This window comes from Chiloscyllium punctatum, chromosome 32, assembly GCF_047496795.1.
Source record: "Chiloscyllium punctatum isolate Juve2018m chromosome 32, sChiPun1.3, whole genome shotgun sequence".
Lineage (NCBI taxonomy): Eukaryota > Metazoa > Chordata > Chondrichthyes > Orectolobiformes > Hemiscylliidae > Chiloscyllium > Chiloscyllium punctatum.
This window is the reverse complement of record NC_092770.1, coordinates 44,421,343-44,441,017: the sequence shown is the minus strand read 5'-3', so window position 1 is coordinate 44,441,017 and position 19,675 is coordinate 44,421,343. Positions and strand designations below refer to the sequence as shown.

Below are 19,675 nucleotides of genomic sequence, written 5' to 3'. Positions count from 1 at the left end.
GACAGAGAGAGAGTGAGAGTGTGATTGTATGCGTGTGTGTATATGTGCTCCTAAGTAGCATTGAAAATGGAAAGACAGATGAGGATGGTTCTCAATCAGAAAACAGCAAGTTAATTAAAAAAGACTGAAAAGAGCAAATCAGAGAATGAGGTAACTCTGAAGGAGTAAACTGCAGTTATTTCAATGCAAGGGATCTTACAAGTGAGGGTGATGAACTCAGGGCATTTATGGGAACATGGGATTGGGATGTCATAGCTATTACAGGAACTTGGCTGACGGAAGGAAAGGATTGGCAGGTCAAGGAGCAAAACTTGACCTTCTCTTGGGGAATAAAGGCAATCCAAGTAACTGAAGTGTTCGTAAAAGAACATTTTGGGAGCAATGATCATAATTCTATTCATTTTAAAATAGTTATGGAGTAGACTGTCTGCAGGTAAAGGGACGAGTGACAAATGAGAAGTTTTCAAAAGTGTGATAACCAGAGTTCAAAGGCATTATGTTCCTGGAGGAGTGAAAGGTGGTAAGACGAGGGAACAATGGATAAATATAGATATTTAGGTTTTAGTCAAGAATAAAAAAGAATTATATATTAGATATAGACAACTGGGCATCAAATGAATCTCTGGAAGATTTTAAAGAGTGTAGAGGCATTCTTAAGAGGGAACTCGGCGAAGCAAAGAGGAATGTGAGAAAGCCCTGGCAGATATGGCTAAGGATAATCCAAAGAGATTCAACAAGTTTTAAGAGCAAAGAGCAACTAGAGAGAGAGTAGGGCCCCTTAAAGATCAACGAGGTCACCCTTGTGTTGAACCTCAGGAGGTGGGGAGGCATTAACTAAATATTTTGCCTCAGTATTTAGTGCGGAGAAAGAAATGGAGGCTAGAGAATGCAGGAAAATAAATATTGATGTTTTATAAACAGTTCACATTACAGAAGAGAAAATGCTGGAGGTCTTAGAAAACATAAAGGTGGATAAATCTCTTGGACCTGTTCATATATTCCAGGACATTGTGAGACATTAGGCAGGTATTTGCAGGGTCCCTAGCAGAAATACTTGTAAGATCTACAACCATGGGTGAGTTGCCAGAGGACTGGAAGGTGGCTTATTTAAAAAAGGATGTAACGAGAACCCTGGGGACTATAGACCTGTGAGTCTGACATCAGTGGTGGGTAAGTCATTGGCAGTGATTCTGAAGGATAGGATTGACATCCATTTGGAGAGGGTAGGTAAAAACTCAGTCTACTCCATAACTAGTTTAAAATGAATAGAATTATCACCATCCATTTGGAGAGGATAGGAATAATTACAGTCAGCATGGTTTTGTGCGAGGGAACTGTGTCTCACAAACTTGATTAAGTTTTTTGAGTAAGCAACCAAGATGATTAATGAGGGTTGAGTGGTAGATATTGTTTACGTGGACTTCATTAAAACTTTTGAAAAGGTTCCACATGGTAGACAAATTGGTAAAGTTAGATCACCTGGGATTCAGGATGAGCTTGCCAATTGGATATCAAATTGACTTTATGGTAGGAGGTTAGATCAGAGTGGTGCTGGAAAAGCACAGCATACAAGCAGCATCCGAGGAGCAGGAAAATCAACGTTTCGGGCAAAAGCCCTTCATCAGGGCCTGATGAAGGGCTTTTACCTGAAACGTCGATTTTCCTGCTCCTCGGATGCTGCCTGACCTGCTGTGCTTTTCCAGCACCACTCTGATCTAAACCCTGGTTTCCAGCATCTGCAGTCCTCACTTTTGCCTTTATGGTAGGAGGTAGAGAGTACTGGTGGAGGTTTGTTTTTCAGACTGGAGGCCTGTGCCCAGTGATGTTCCACAGGGTTTAGTACTGGGTCCACTTTTGTGTGTCATTTATAGAAATGATTTGGATGAGAATATAGGAGGCATGGTTAGTACGTTTGCATGACACCTGTTGTACAGTGGACAGTGAATAAGGTTATCTAAGATTTTTTACCAGATATTGAACAATTGGGTCAATGGGCTGGGGAGTGGCAGATGAAGTTTAATTTAGATAAGAGTGAGATATTGCATTTTGGTAAAACAAACAAGGGCAGGACTTGCACAATTAATGGAAGGGCCCGCCCCTTGTCAGTGTTAAGATGAGAGTTGTGATGGAAAAGCAGAGAAGGTCAGGTAGCAATCGAGGAGCAGGAAAATCGATGTTTCAGGCAAAAGCCCTTCATTTGCCCGTATTTTGATTCTCCTGCTCCTCAGATGCTGCTTGACCTGCTGTGCCTTTCCAGCACCACTCTAATCTTGACTCTGATCTCCAGCATCCGCAGTCCTCATTTTCGCCCTTGTAAATGTTGTAGAACAGAGAGACCTAGGGGTTCAGCTCCATAATTCTTTAAAGCCTGCATCACAGATACACACGGTGGTTAAGAAGGTGTTTAGTACGCTTGCCTTTATTACTCACACCTTTGAATACAGGAGTTGGAATATCATGTTGAGGTTGTACAGGACATTGGTGAGGCCTCTTCTGGAGCAGTTCTGATTGCCTTGTTATAGGGAAAATATCATTAAACTGGAGAGCTTCAGAAAAGATCTATCAGGATGTTGCTGGGAATAGAAGGTTTGAGTTACAAAAATAGTTTGGATAGGCTGGGACTTCTGTCACTGGAGTATAGGAGGTTGAGGGGTAACCTTATAAAATCACGAGGGACACAGATAGGGTGAATAGTAAAGGTCTTTTCCCTAAGGTGGGGAAGTTCAAAATCAGGGGGCATATTTTTAAGGTAAGAGGAGAACAGTTTAAAAAGGACACGAGGGGCGACTTTTTTCTTACCACAGAGTGGTTAGTGTGTCGAATGAACTACCAGAGGAAGTGGTGGATGCAGGTACAGTGACAGCATTTAAAAACATTTGGCTAAGTTAATGAATAGGAAAGGTTTGGAGGGATATGGGCCAGGAGCAGGCAGGTGGGACTAGTTTAGGTTGGGAACATGAGAGACTAGTTGGACTGAAGAGTTTATTTCTATGTTTTCTTACTCTCTGACTCTATAACTGCTGAAGAAAATATAAATTGGTTTCCTTCAGGTCTAAATTGGGGTTTGACCACAGTGAACAGTGAGACAGCTTCTGAGCTGGTAGAGATCTTTTCTGTTCACAGCACAAGCTATTAAATTATCTGAGAATAAATCACATGATTGTTGGCAAGCAAAAGGCCTCTGTCACTGATAACTGGTCACTCATCCACAGACTAATCCACTTCTGTTGCCAGCTCCATCTGAATACAGAACTCCAGTTGTCTACAATCTTCAATAACTACTTGCTCATGCTGCTGTTGAAACAATATTTACTAGTCAGGTTGAGACAGACTGAGATAGATTTATGTGCTAAACACGAGTTAGAGTTGTGAGGAATATTCTAAGAGGTGTCAGAGATTTAGTCAAGTTGAGTGAGTGAGCAAATACTTGCATATGCAGTATAACATGGCAAAATATTAAGTTATGCACTTCCGTGTGAAAAAAACAGAAAGGAAGGACACATTCTAAATGGGGATACATTGGGAAATGTTGATGTATAAAAGGATTTGGATGTCCGGGTTCACCAGCCAATGAAAGTAGGCTCATGCAACAAGCAATTAAAATGGCAAATTGTATATTTCATAGAAATATAAAAGATAAGATCAGGAGGAGGCCATTCAGTCCTTCGAGCCTGCTCCACCATTCATCATTATCATGGGCTGATCATCCAACTCAATAGTCAAATCCTGCTTTTTCCCCATAACCTTTGATCCCATTTGCCTCTTGAATACATTCAATGGTTTGGTATCAACTGCTTCCTTTGGTAATGAATTCCACAGGTTCACTACTCTTTTGTTGAAGAAATGTCTCCTCACCTCTGTCCCAAATGGTCTAGCCTGAATTCTCAGACTGTGATCCCTGGTTCTGAACACACCCACCATCAGGAACATCCTCCCTGCATCTACCCTATCTAGTCCTGCCAGACTTTTATAAGTCTCTATGAGATCCCCCCTCATTTTTCTGAACTCCAGCAAAAACAATCCTAATCTAGTAATTTACATAAATGATTTGGATGTGAGCATAAGAGGTACAGTTAGTAAGTTTGCAGATGACACCAAAATTGGAGGTGTAGTGGACAGCAAAGAAGGTTACCTCAGATTACAACAGGATCTTGACCAGATGGGCCAATAGGCTGAGAAGTGGCAGATGGAGTTTAATTCAGATAAATGCGAGGTGCTGCATTTTGGGAAAGCAAATCTTAGCAGGACTTATACACTTAATGGTAAGGTTCTAGGGAGTGTTGCTGAACAAAGAGACCTTGGAGTGCAGGTTCATACCTCCTTGAAAGTGGAGTCGCAGGTAGATAGGATACTGAAGAAGGCGTTTGGTATGCTTTCCTTTATTGGTCAGAGTACTGAGTTCAGGAGTTGGGAGATCATGTTGCGGCTGTACAGGGCATTGGTTAGGCCACTGTTGGAATATTGCATGCAATTCTGGTCTCCTTCCTATCAGAAAGATGTTATGAAACTTGAAAGGGTTCAGAAAAGATTTACAAGGATGTTGCCAGGGTTGGAGGATTTGAGCTATAGGGAGAGGCTGAACAGGCTGGGGCTGTTTTCCCTGGAGCGTCGGAGGCTGAGGGGTGAACTTATAGAAGTTTACAAAATTGTGAGGGGCATGGATAGGATAAATAGGCAAAGTCTTTTCCCTGGGGTCAGGAAGTCCAGGGCTAGAGGGCATAGGTTTAGGGCAAGGGGGAAAGATATAAAAGAGACCTAAGGGACAACTTTTTCACACAGAGGATGGTACGGGTATGGAATGAGCTGCCAGAGGAAGTGGTGGAGGCTGGTACAATTGCAACATTTAAGAGGCATTTGGATGGGTATATGAATAGGAAGGGCTTGGAGGGATATGGGTTGGGTGCTGGCAGGTGGGACTAGATTGGGTTGGGATATCTGGTCGGCACGGACGGGTTGGATCGCAGGGTCTGTTTCCATGCTGTACATCTCTATGACTCTAGTCAATCTCTCCTCATATGTTGGTCCTGCTATCCCTAGAATCAGCTTCATAAACCTTCGGTGCACTCTCTTGAGGACAAGAGCATCCTACCTCAAAAAAGGAGACCAAAACTGCACACAGTATTCTAGGTGTGGCCCTGTATAACAGCAGCAACACATCTTTGCTCCTGTACTTGAAACCTCTTGCAATGACGGCCAACATGCCGTTTGCCTTGTTTACCGCCTGCTGCACCTGAATGCTTACCTTCAGCGACTGGTGCACAAGGATATCCAGGTCTTGCTGCATACTCACCTCTCCCAATTTACAGCCACTGAGATAGTAATCTGCCTTCTTGTTTTTGCTTCCAAAGTGAATAATCTCACATTTCTCCAAATTATACAGCAGCTGCCATTGATATGCTCACTCACCCGACTTGTCCAGATCATACAGAAGGATCTCTGCATCCTTGTCATATTGGCCTTCATTGAAAGAAGATTTGAGTTTAGGAGTAGGGATGCCTTACTGCAGTTTTACAGGACCTTGGTGAGACCATTTCAGAGTATTTCATGCAGTGTTGGTCTCTCTACCTAACAAAGGATATACTTGCCATAGAAAAAGTGCAGCAGATGTTCATTGGACTGACACAGGGGATGACTCGACTGTCCTATGAGAATAGATTGGTTTAACCTGCCCTGTATTCATTACAATTTGGAAGGATGAGAGTGGATTTGATTGAAACATATAAAACTCCTAAAACAGCTAGGCAGACTAGATGCAGAAAGGCTGTTTCCATGGTTATGGAATCTAGAAGTAGTGGATACCATGTCAGAATATTTAGCACTTTAAGATTGAGATGAGGAAAATCTTCTTCACTATCTGTGTCATTCTCTACAATGGAAGTCTGTGGAGGCTAAGTCACTGAATTATATTCAAGAGAGACATTCAAAAGAATCAAGGGGCACGAGGAAAAGTGGGCATACGTCTTTGAGATAGAGCATCAGTGATGATCACATTGAATGGTGGAGCAGGCTGAAAGGGACAAATGGCCTAGTTTCTGTGTTTCCATGAGACTTTACACCTGATCACAGTAGCATCTCACTATAGGTAGTTTTCCTGCAACACCATAGTTACGTTCTCGTGAAACCTTGCTTAATAGAAAATTGCTTAATATAAATACCAGAGCCACAATATTACTCACAATCACTCAATAGTCACCCAAAAGTCAAACACAAAGTATAGTCCAGCCTGAATGAAGGTTGAAATCATACTTAGTAACCAAACAAAAGTAAATTTAACACAGTACATTTAAAAATGTAAGAAAGCTGCCTTCAGTACAGTACATCTCACAGAAGGCTGCTTTGTTGGCACGTGACATTGGTGCATGCACAGTATGACACGAAGGCTAACATTGACACTGCACAGAACGGTGCGGAGACTTCGGCGTGGATATCGGCACATGCACAGAATGGCACAGAAACTTTGACATGGATATCGGCACATGCACAGATTGGCACGGAGACTTTGGCGCATGCACAGAATGAAGCGTGTGCACCTATCCCCACTGGAATCACACTATTGTGAACAGAGGTTAAGTGTTCTCAAAAATACTGTTCCCTAATTCTTCAGCGATTTTTTCGCCAAATCGCGCTGCCAAAACGGGTGTTATTCCAGAACTATCTATAGTTGGCTTTTCAACTTAAATGACCATTCATACAGACTGCTTTTTGTTTGATTTACCAATTCTTTACCTGTGCTTACATGTTATGTCCAAACCTTTGAGCTCTTGTCTTACATAATAACCTTTTATGCAGCATCTAATCAAATGTCTTTTGGAAATCCAAATACACTCGTTTGCCTTTATCCCCCCAGCTTATTCCATCCTAAAGAATCTTAATGAATTTGTCAAACAAGATTTCTCTGTTTTGAAACCATTGTGACTCTGTTTGATTATATTACGATTTTCGATATTTTCAACTAGAATTTCCTTAATGGCTTCTACCATTTTCCTCAAGAAAGCTGTGAGTTTAACTGTTCTATACCTCCTGCTTTCTGTATCTCTCTTTAATAGAAGTGTAATTCTTGTAGTTTCTAATCTATTAATCCAGGGAATTTTGGAATATTATAAATAATGTACCTATTTTCTCTGCAGACAAAGACCCATTTAAGACCCTAAATTAGAGGGCCTTGGGCACTTTTCAGCCTTTCGTCATGTTAGTTTTCCTTATATTTTAAAAGTGATAGTAATTGTCTTTAAATCCCTCCCTTCTTATTGACCCTTGATGTTTTGCTATACTTGAAGTATTTTTTGCATTTTCTTCAGTAAAGACAAATACAAAGGACTTGTCTAGGTCTCTCCCTTGTTTCCCAATGTTTATCCTCCAGTCCCAACTTCCAAGGGACCAAATTTATTTTAGTTACTCTTCTTCCGTTTGACATATTTGCAAGAGGCTATTGCTGTCTGCTTGTATATTTCTTGCGAGCTTACTCTCATTCTACTTTTCTCTCTTCATTGTTTTTTTGTCAACCTTCACTAGTTTTGAAAATGTTCCCAAATATTTGGCTTTGTAGCATGTTTGTCTTTCTTTTGATACCGCCTCAAATTAGAAAGAAGGACTCACAGTTGTGAAGAAAGTATGCTGTCCTCACTACAGCAATCGGGATCTTCATTGAAGTTCTCATCATAAATTTCATCAGGATATGCTTCCTCTCGCTGAATAATTGGCAAACTGCTATCTTCAGAGTCTGAACTAAAAATACAAGCGTGTAACAGGGTCATTATACCTGATGTAAAGCAGAGAAACAAAACCATCATATGTACATCCTTGGTAAGTGACTGAATATCATGCAATGGTTGACTATTATTTTGATCCTTAATGATACAAAATTGTTACCCATAAAAAGACAAACCAGGGCAGGACTTACACACTTAATGGTAAGGTCCTGGGGAATGTTGCTGAATAAAAAGACCTTGGAATGCAGATTCATAGTTCCTTGGAAGTGGAGCCACAGGTAGATAGGGTATTGAAGAAGGCATTTAGTATGCTTTTCTTTATTGGCCAGAGCATTGAGTATAGGAGTTGAAGGTTGTATTGCAGCTTTACAGGACATTGGTTAGGCCACTTTTGCAATATTGTGTGCAATTCTGGTCTCTCTCCTATAGGAAGGATGTTGTGAAACTTGAAAGCATTCAGAAAAGATTTATTAGGATGTTGCCAGTGTTGGAGGGTTTGAGCCAAAGGGAGAAGCTGAATAGGCTGGGGCTGTTTTCCCTAAAGTATCAGAGGCTGAAAGATAACCTTATAGAGGTTTATAAAATCATGAGGGGCATGGATAGGGTAAACAGACAAGGTCTTTTCCCTGGAGTGGGAGAGTCCAGAACTAGAGGGCATAGGTTTAAGATGAGAGGGAAAAGATTTAAAAGAGACTTAAGGGGCAACTTTTTCAGAGGGTGGTGCATGTATGGAATGACCTGCCAGGGACGTGGTAGAGGTTGGTACAATTACAACATTTAAAAGGCATCTGGATGGGTATATGAATAGAGGGTTTAGAGGGATATGGGCCAAGTGCTGGCAAGTGGGACTAGATTAATTTAGGATGTGTGGCTGGCATGGACGAATTGGACCAAGGGGCCTGTCTCCATGCTGTACACCTCTAGGACTCTTTTTGTAAAGATAAAAACAGATAATGTTGGAAATATAGAAGAGAGAAAAGACAGGTTGATTAGACTCCATCTTAAGAACACGTTTTAAGTACTTAACAGCATTTTCAGCTTTTGATTCAGATTTCCAAGTTTTTAAAATTAGTGTTGATAGTTCGCGAAGTATTCAAAGGAAGAAACTAATACTGTACTAGATTAATCTGAACAATATTTAACTAAAGGGCTAAACAAAAAACAATCCTGATTATAAAGGAATTATTCTAAAATTATGACTTCAAGGCAATATAAACAAATTGTTGAACAATAAAATTACAAAAAACTTTCTTCATAGTTAAATTTGAAATAATGAAGTCAGATAGTTAGTATTTAGCATTATATAATGTTACCAATATGCTCTAACTTCTGCACTGATGACCTAAACGACCTTTCTGTTCTCATTCATGTTGTACCAAATGAGAAGAATCTGAAGAAATTCTAAAATAAATTGAGTCTACATAATAAGTGCATTTATTATTTAATTGGAATAAAAAGAACATTATAAAGGTTAAAGCTGCTATTGTTAAAGTAAAAGAATACTCAGAAGGGTACATACCGTACCAGTGTTTCGTAATACCGAGTCCTGTTTCACAAGAAAGCATGAAAACAGAGAGAAAAAAAAAATCAATTTGATATCTTCTTAAGTACATTTAACAGCTCTTGGAAAATTATGAATAAGTACAGGAGGAGGCAAGATCAGGATCTGTTTCCTGGTCAGCCAGAACCATGTGATAGCTGTGGTGCAAAAAACATTTCCATGTTAGAAGACTCCATTTGCTGGTTCCTAACCTGAGTAAGTGTTTTGAGGGAGACACTCTCACACACACCTTAGAAATTTAGCAATGCTATTGATCTATCGTGCTATTTATCGAAACTCTTAAATTTTGACTCAGCATAATTATATAGTGCATTTAGTGTCTTTTATTTTGAGGTTATGCAATACTCATACTGCTTGTATTTGTAGAGCTCAAGTCATAAGCAAATGCATACACTGCACACTTTGTATATTCTAATCCAGCAGTCACTATACACACACATATTGCTTATTTAAATGGGCTAAAGATAGACTAAGAAAGCCTTTTTTCCATCATATGAAAGATGTTTACATAATAACACACTTTAAATTGAAATGGCAATGAATGGTAGAGAAATATCTTGCAATATTACGACATTACCTTTTGGGATTGATCCTCCATGTTGTGCCTTGCAATATAAGTGCTGAAGTCAGTGAATTGCTATGACCATCCACTGTGCTGACGGTGCTTTGGTAGTTGACTGGAATTGGGAATCTGGATATTGCAGTATTATTGGCATTGTTGATATTGGCATTTGACCCAGATGATGAATAGCTGCTTGGAGTGAAGGTTGAATCAACCAGTTTCTCATGTGATGGTGATTCTACTTCAACTTGAGAGGTTCCTGATTTATTGAGGTGCAAAGGACGCTGTGTAGTGAACGTTTGTGGAAAGGAGCCTCTACAATCACTTGGATAATAGCCAACATGGTTCCCAAATAAACCACCAGCTCTCTGTCGGAAGAAATCATTTTTAGTCATATTCAAACTTACAATATTATATTGAACACATGCATCCTCTAACAATTAATCCGTATCTTTCACCACAAAACTGTTAAATGAGCTGTCCAAGTTGGAGGGAAGATTTTAATTTGCATTTCTCACTCCCTGTAATATACAGTCTCAACATTTGCTATAGTATAAAGTAGATCCATAGCACAGTTTAGTCAAGTCCATCGAGTATAGAGGATGAGTAAACTGAGTAATCCTACAAGTCCCCAAGCAGCCAATTATAAGGCAATTCTCAAATTGGTCTGAAAGCAGATACCAACATACCAACAGCCATGGAACAGGGCAAATAATAGCAAGATACTCAATAAGAAGAAATGCAAAAAAAAATTTAGAACAGCTCATTCAGTCCACAAAGTCTGTTCCTTCCACAAAAGTGCTTCAATCCAGACATACAATAGTTAAGTGTTGCAAAATTCTAGGTTATTTAGAATTATACATCCTAATTTGGACAGTTATTTTAATTAGTTACAGGCATTTTTTTTAACAGTATTACTTATTTCTACAAGTAAGGTTCGTTTCCCGTAAGTTTTAAATAGCTACGTAAGAATATGCACAGAAGGACATTTCAGTCTGGTCCAGTGCTTCATCTTGAACTATATGGGAAACTCAGGACTTTTCTTATGTCCTGAAAAAACACACGCAGGATGTCTTGTCAGCTGGAGGAGCTCAGGGTCTCAGGGTAAGGTTAAAAGCTATGTAGATAGTGCATTTCATCCTTCAACTTAGCAGTTTACTGGTAACTGCAGAGAGACAAGGAGGGCCAGCCATATGGTGCATAGAATTGTCACTGCATTCCACTGTCTAACCAGTATTCAGTTCTACCAATTAAGCTGATGGTTCTTCTCCAGAGCTGAGTCTACAACTTTGTGGAATAATCAGCTATTTGCGGGGGTGAGCTGAAGGAGGACTATCAAGAGAACCAATTGTGATTGAGGTTTCATTAATTTGACATTAATAAGACAGTAATTTCTGCAGCCACAATGTGATTCCAGGTTGTTATTCTGTTTGCCTGTCATTTAGGTCAAGGCTACAGAAAAACCAGGACTCGATACAAAACTTTGTTGGGTATAAAATGTTTAGCAAGAATAGAGAGGAAAACAGGGAGAGGGTACATTTGTACTTAGTTGAAGTAACATAATGGGGGTTGCACTTTCCACTTACTATTTTTATTGTGGGGTGCTATGCTTCCTCTTACTGAAAAACATACTCAATGTTATGAAAACAATTTTATAATTCAAATATTAGTGTAAGAAAAACATGAAAAATAGAAATTAGAGTGAAAAAGGAATTATGGACCAGTTAGCCTGATAGTGATAGTAGAAAAAATGCTAGATTTCATTATAAAAGATTTAATGGCAGAGCACTTGGAATACAGTGACAGGATCAGATAGAATCACTATGCATTTACAAAATAGAAATTGCATTTGAGAAATCTACTGGAATTTTTCAAGGATGTACTTAGTACAGTTGATTTGAGGGAGCCAGTGGATGTAGTTTACTTGGGACTTCCAGAAGGCTTTCCATAACATCCCACATAAAAGATTAGCATGTAAAATGACAACGCACGGGACTGGGATTAGTGTACTGACATGGACAATGAAATGGTTGGCAGATGGGAAACAAAGAATAGGAATAAATGGGTCTTTTTTTGTGTGGCAGAGTAACTATCGAGATCCCACAAGGATCAGTAATGGACACCAGCTATTCATAACTTTTTTTAATGATTTAGATGAGGAAAGTAAATGTAATATCTCCAAGTTTGCAGACTTTACAAAGTTGTGTGGGATGGTGAATTGTGAGCAGGATGCAAATACTTCAGTGTAATTTGACCAAATTGAATGAGTAGGCAAATGAGCGACAGATGCAATATAATGTGGATAAATGTGAGATTATCTACTTTGGTAGCAAAAGCAGGAAGGCAGATTATTATCTGAATGGTAATAGATTGGGAAAGAGGGAGGTGAAACAAACCTGGTTGTCCTTGTATGCCAGTCACTAAAAGAAAGCATGTAAGCGTGGCAAATGGTAATTTGGGATTCCTAGCAAGAGGATTTGTGTATAGAAACAGGGATGTCTTGCTGCAATTGTTCAGTGCCTTGGCAAGACCACACATGAAGTATTATATGTAGCTTTGGTCTCTTTATCTGAGGAAGGATTTTCTGGCTATGGAGGTAGTTGAGTAAAGTTTACCAGATTGATTCCTGGGTGGCAATATGATGTAAAAAGAGAGACTGGAAACTGGATTGGTAGGGACTATATTCACTGGAGTTTAGCAGAATAAAGTGGGATCTTACAGAAACCTATAAAAGTCTAAGAAGACTAGATAGGGTAAACACAGGAAGTATGTTTCTGATGACAGGGGAGTTCACAACTATACCTTACAGTTTAAGGATATTGGGTAGGCCTAATAAAATTAAGATGACGAACGATTCCTTCACCCAGAGAGTGGTGAGCCTACGGAATTCTCTGTCACAGAAAATGATTGAGGCCTAAATACTGAATGCTATATAGGAGTTAAATATAGTTCTTAGGGCTAAAGGGATCAAAGGGTATGGGGAGAAAGTGGAAACAGTGTATTGAATTGGATGATTAGCCGCAATGATATCGAATGGTGCAGCAGGCTTAAAGGGCCAATTGGTAATTTTTTAAACTATTTTTTCTGATTCTCTGCTGCAACTGTACAAAATATTGAACATAATGGTATTTACCAGAACAGGATTTGAGGGGAAAAATTTAAATCACTCTACAGTCTTTAATAATTATCTTATGTAAAACCTACCCTGAAAATGTCATCTTCTGAGGCAGCTGAAGCAGCCTCTTTCATCGCTTTTTCCAGTTCTTCTTCTGCTGTCAGGTCCCCAGATATTGCACGACGAATCTCAGGGCCAATGTCATGTAAGGTACGCAGACCTGCCTATAAAAACAAAAAAGGAAGACTTTTTAAAGGTATGAAAATTTGTACCTACATATTGTCCTACAGAGACTGAGGGTAATTTAAATTCTCACCTCTTGCCAAATCAGGTCAGGAGGGAATTACAAGAGCATTAAAAAATAGCTCCAGATCACAATCTGGTCTGGAAATTATGGGAGGCCAGACATTCAATGAAACTTGTACAGACTTTCTCTAAGTACACAAATCAAACTCTGATGACATTAATTGGGGCCTGAGTGCAAAATTGAATTAGGCCTGAGTGGGAAGCAGTAGTGGCTTTTCCTTCAGGTCATAGCTGTCAGAAAGTGGACCTGGAATGAGAAAAGGCCCTTGCACATCATTAGTGGAGTTATGGTTTAGGAACAAATGGTGCAACCCATCAGGTATACCATTCTGGACCTTTAGATTTCCAAGTTGGAAGTGCCCTGCATAGTCCAGTATTTTCTTACGCTCTTCATCTCAAACACTCATAGTACTGTCAACTCCCTGCCTCCTTTCATCATACCTTGGTGAGCAGAAGTTGCCCTTCAGCTTATATTATCCTTCTCCAAACCTTGTTGGATCTAATTATAAGAAAACCCAGAGATAAGGCATTAATGTCACTATGTTTGGAGGTTGACCCTCCAGAGGAAACCACACCTTAGTGTGGTTCTCATCCAGTTAATACTCGCACAATATAAATGCCAAGCAATGACCATCTCCAACAAGAGAATCTAACCATTGCCTTTGATATTTAATGGCATTTTCCATCACTGAATCCCCCATATGCTGGGAGTTACTATTGACCAGAAACTGACTTGACCAGCGACCAGAAATCCTGTAGCTACAACAGCAGGTCAGAGGATAAGACTTCAGCAACCATTAACTCACCTCCTGACCTGTCCAGCAACTATAAGGTACAATTTGGGATTGTCATGCAATACTGTCCATTTGCCAGAAAGAGTGTAGCTGTACCAACATTCAAAACTCTTTGAATTATCCAGGAAAGGGCAACCCAGATTGGCACTATGCACAAACATTCAGTACCACTGATGCAAAGTAATAGCAGTGTATACCATCCGCAAGGTGAACTGTGGAAATTTACCAAGACAACACTTTTGAAACTCACGACAACCACCATTTAGAAGGTCAAGGGCAGCAGATATGTGGGAATGTCACTATCTGGAAATTCCTCTCTAAGCCAAACACCTTCCTGTCTTGGAGTAAAGAACTGTTTGTGAAAAGTAAGGTATGTCCCATTTCATAGCAATTGCTTGCCATATTCTGGAAATCAAAAGTCCAGAATCACAAACAGCCACTTTGACAGCTACCATCAAATGATAGTTACATAAGGTATGTCTGAGCTTAGGGAGATAGGGTCTTGAGTAAGTAGGATGCCAGCCGGAACTGTGCCAAGGTACCTGATAAGTAGAATAACAGATGGGGAGGTTGCCAGGTAGGTAATTTTCCAAGTTGTCAGGTGAAAAGGGGGGGCAGGTAGGTGAGGCAATGTTTAGGTTGGAGTGTGAGGAAGAAATCAGGTCTGGTGGGGGAATGGTGGGTGTCAGGTGGCAGGTAGTTGGGTTTTCTTGGCGGTGGAAGTTGGATAGGGTTGTTTTGGGTCCTGGGGATGGAAGGGAGTGGAGACAGATTAGGTCCCAAATGGGGGAAGAAGTGGAGCAGGTCCCAGGGGAAGCAGAGGCAGATCTCAGAAAGAGAGGCCTAGTTGCTGTGGGGTGAAGGGATCACATCTGGAGCAGGTGAAGTGGGTGTCATGTCTCAGGGAGTAAAGGGGTGTCAGCTCTTGGGGGATGAAGGGGATCATATCCACAGCAGATAAAGGATAGAGGTTTGTAGCCTGATGGTGAATGTGACTCAGGTATGGAGCATTAAAGGAAGGTTGGATCCTGGCTGGTGAAAGTGGGAGGGGTCTGTCCAGAGTAGATAAATCTTCAATTTCCCTGGCAATTCCTTCAGATACAGCTACAATGGGAATTCTATACGATCCCCAGGCACAACTCCCATCTATACTGGAAATAAGAACTGTTTAGTCTCTGGAAAATCCATAATTCAGGACAGAATTAACAGTCACATGAAGAAGTGGGAATTAATTAAGGAAATCCAGTGTTGATTTTGTAAGGAAAAATCATGTTCAAATAATTTGGAGTTTTCTTCAAAGTACTCAACCAAATTGCTGTTGAGGTAGTGGTCATTTACTTCCAAAAAGCATTTGATACAGTGTCACTCAGCAAATTTGTAAGAAAAGTTGGATTTCATGAAATATAAGGGAAAATAACAACATTGATACAAAATAGGCGAATGATTGGAATCAGGGTATAATGGTCAAAGTGGATGTTTTTCACACTGGATAAATTTTTGAAGTGGAGATCTCCAGCCATTGAATTAGGAGCTGTGCTTTTCCTAGTATATATATGAAAATAATCCAGATTTTGCAGTGCAGGGGACAATTTCAAAAATTGTGGATGATACAAAACTTGAAAGTGCTGGAAACTTTGGGAATGGCCATACAGAACTTGAAAAGGACATTGACAAATTGTGAAGTGATCAGAAGTTGACGTTTAATGCAAAGAAGTGTCAGGTGGTACAGTTTGGTCAACAGAACATGAAAGAACAGTACAAAATAAAGAACACCACACTAAGGTTGCAAGTATATGTGCATAAGTTATTAAAGGTGGCAAGATAGATGGAGAGAGCAGTTAATAAAGCAAACAGTATTCTAGGCTTTATTAGTTTATTTGTAGGGACGTTAATAGAATACAAGGGCAGGGAAGTTCTGCAAGTTAGACCTCAGCTGGAGTATTGTGCACAATTCTGGTACCACAGTTCAGGAATGATGTGAATCCACTGGAGAGAGTTCCAGGGATGAGAAATTTAGGTTATGAAGATTGATTGGAGGAGGGAAGGCTAAGAGGAGATTTGATAGAAGATTCTGAAATTGTGAGGGGTGTCGACAGAGTAGATAGAGAGAAATATCTGGCTTGTAAAAGAGTAGACCATAAGACATAGGAACAAAACTTAGGCCACTCAGCCCATCGAGTCTGCTCCCCCATTAAATCATGGCTGATAAGTTTCTCATTCTCAATCAAGAACTTACCTGTCTCAGTCTTAAATACAGTCAATGACCTGGCCTTCACAGCCTTCTGTGGCAGTGAATTCTATAGATTCACCACCCTCTGGCTGAAGTGGTTTTTCCTTATCTCCGTTCGAAAAGGTCTTCCCTTTACTCTTAGGCTCTGCCCTCTGGTCCTAATCTCTTCTACGAATGGAAACAATTTCCCAACATTCACTCTGTTCAGGCATTTCACTACTCTAAGTTTCAGTTAGATTTCTCCCCCTCCCCCCCCCCCCCCCAACCTCCATCCTTCGAAGCTGCATCAAGTACAGACCCAGAGTCCTCACAAGTTCCTCATATGTTAGGGTTTTTATTCCTGGGATCATTCCGTGAACCTCTGAACATGCTCCAAGGCCAGTACATCATTCCTGAGATATGGGGCCCAAAACTATGCACAATTCCCCAAGCGTGATGTGACCAGAGCCCTATACAACCTCAGGAATACAACCCTGCTTCTGTATTTATGTCCACTCAAAATAAATGCCATCATTTCATTTGCCTTCCTAACTACTGACTCAATATGCAAGTTTACCTTAAGAGAATCCTAGACTAGAACGCTCTTTGCACTTCAGAATTCTGAATTTTCTCCCCATTTAGAAAATAGTCCAGGCCTCTATTCTTCTTACCAAACTGCATGACCTCACACTTTCTCACGTTGTACTCCATCTGCCACTTCTTTGCTCACTCTCCTAGCCTGTCTGAATTCTTCTGCAGCCCCCTCAATGCTACCTATCCCTCTACCTATCTTTGTATCATCTGCAAACTTAGCCAGAATGTCCTTAGTTCCTTCATCTAGATTGTTAACGTATAGAGTAAAAGGTTGTGGTCCCAACACTGAGCCTTGTGGAACACCACTTGTCATCAGCTGCCATCCTGAGAAGGACCCTTTCATCCCATCTCTCTCTTCCTGCCAGACAGCCAATGTTCTATCCATGCTAGCATCTTGCCACTGACACCATGGGGCCTTAGCTTACTCAGTAACCTCCTGTACGGCACTTTGTCAAAGGTCTTCTTGAAGTTCAGGCAGATAACATGGACAGAATGAAAGAGCATAGATTTAAAGGAATTAGCAAAAGAGACAGATGAACTGTGAGAAAAAAAGTCTTTTCATATAGCAATCAATTAGGGTCTGAAAAGTACTACATCCTAGTGCTGTGGAAATAAGTTCAACTGAGTCAAAGGGCAGATTTTCATCAAATGATTTAAGGCATTAGAAGATTATTTGAAGATAAACAATATGCATGGTTACAGGGTGAAGGCAGGAAAATGGTCATAATGCTCATTAGGATAGTTGATGCAAACATAGTGGGTTGAAGGTTCTTGTTGCACTGAAACAACTCTCTGATTCTGTGGAATGCATGCCACAAAGTGGTGAGATCTTAAACAACTTTCTATTGTGCCTTGGACGTCATTGTTATTGTGCTGTTGTGGCTTTACAGCTGAGGAGTGCAGTGTGCTTCTAAGACTTCAGATGGTATAATGACTCTCAATTAAGTGGTAGATTATGCAAAGGAACAGGATCTGATGAAGAGATTTGGATAAGATGTTTCAGGCATGAAATGCAAGGGAGCTCAGGACTCTTGGAGGCTAGGATGGGAGTAGAAGATTGGAACTTGGGGCCAGTGGGAATTGCAGATTGAGATCTGGCCTCTTGAGTCTAGTCTGTGGCATGGGAAATTGAGAGTTGAGCATTTAAAGACTGAGAGTTGTCATGTTGAAGTGATTCTTTAAAGTTGGGCCAGAAAGAGCACTCTTGTTCCTCCGGAAAGTTACTTCTAGTATATGTATTTGGCTGGGAGCCAGTTTCCTGAAAGAAATTGATTTGCATATTCAAGCATGTATGTATCTCCTTTACATGTCTATGTCTCATATTTTGATTTGTAAGGATAGGGTGATCAAGGGTATGATTTTCTTTGAGGAGAGAAGTGTTGATGGTAGATCTGAAGAAAAAAGGGAACAGAACAGGAGGACAGAGAAATGTTAAAAAAAATGATTCAGATCAAGGGAGCAAAAAGTAAATATCATTGACCAGTGAGTTCATGGATGACATGAAGAGAGATCAGAGTGAAACTAAAGAAGGGTGCACATTCAAAGCCAGTGAGGGGAGATACAATAGAAGAGATTTGTCTTGGTGAGTGAGGGGAAGGAACAGGAACAGCAAAGGCAGCTAAAAGAATGGTCTTAATCTTACTAACATAGATGTCAATGAGCTATTCCCATTTGCCATTATTTAATCATGTTTATGGGATCAACCTCTAATTAGTGTCTGATGAATGGCTTCTTAATAGATGCACATGCTCTGTCAAAAATCTGGTGGACTTTCAGCTCCATTCCAGTTCTCCCTACATAATCTGTGACACGACATATGATTATATCAATGTATATCATTATCATTGCACCCTCTATTGATAACTCTTTGCTTTATGGTCATTGGAGGTGAGGATGGAGGAGATGGGGAAAAGGATTTATGAAGGTGGTTCATAGTAGAAAGAAAAGCAAGAGATTTTTTTTACACTAAACTAAAAAAATGTCCATTTCTCTTAATGAAGCTGAATACATACTGCAAACATTTCTCCATCTATATTTCTTAATCAAATAGTTGAAAGGCATGAAATATTTATGACATTAAACCAATGAGAGTGACTGGCACAATCATTTTTTCAAGAAATGTTAAAGTGATAATTTAGTGTTTTCAAGCAATGTATTTTAAATAAGAAATATCATCACGTATTATAATTTAAAAATGCAATATTGATGTACACTGGTTTAGAACAGTATTGTTTTGTCAACTACGAGCATTTGAAATTAGCTTGACTAATTAGGTGCAAGTCTTTTCTGTTTGCCAACTGTAAGATATTAATTTGAATAAGTCAAAAATCAGCATCCAGATAGCACTTCCCAGATAACAAAATTGCCCAAGATTTATTTTGTTTGTTGGCAGAATCCCCTCTGAGTCTTTGATGACCATGGGACCAAAGTATAGTATTGAACCAGAAAAAGTAATCTTGGCACTCTACATGGAAACTGGCACAAAGCCAAAGAACTTCCATTCCTCAACATTGATCATTTTTCTCCATGCTTTTTCACAAGTAACTGAAGAAAATGAACATTAAAAAGTATGTACTACATCAGTGATTTACTTTAACTTAAATTAGCACACAAGTGAAGATTTCCCAAACATACCTGTAGAGACAATGCATTTTTCTGCACTGCTTTCCCAACAATGCCTTGTTCTTTGCGCTTTTTGAATTTTCTGAAGTAATCCTGGATTAAGAATGTAGCATAGAATTTTCCAACAGTAACTTCATCATCTGGAATATAAAGTTGTTACACACTATAATGCAGTTACATTAAATTTAACAATCATAAAGAGC

At 39.8% G+C, this 19,675-nt stretch overlaps 1 protein-coding gene across 1 annotated transcript in view; it reads right to left on the bottom strand.

The window, feature by feature from the left end:
• LOC140458125 (voltage-dependent L-type calcium channel subunit alpha-1C-like) overlaps positions 1-19,675 on the bottom strand; it is a 151,593-nt gene that overhangs the window by 48,489 nt on the left and 83,429 nt on the right. The window contains exons 9-13 of the mRNA XM_072552232.1: positions 19,485-19,612; positions 13,037-13,171; positions 9,848-10,200; positions 9,229-9,255; positions 7,597-7,725 (exon numbers count right to left, since the gene is read on the bottom strand). Of these exons, the coding sequence (XP_072408333.1) occupies positions 7,597-7,725; positions 9,229-9,255; positions 9,848-10,200; positions 13,037-13,171; positions 19,485-19,612 (772 nt within the window). The remainder of the gene's footprint in view (positions 1-7,596; positions 7,726-9,228; positions 9,256-9,847; positions 10,201-13,036; positions 13,172-19,484; positions 19,613-19,675) is intronic.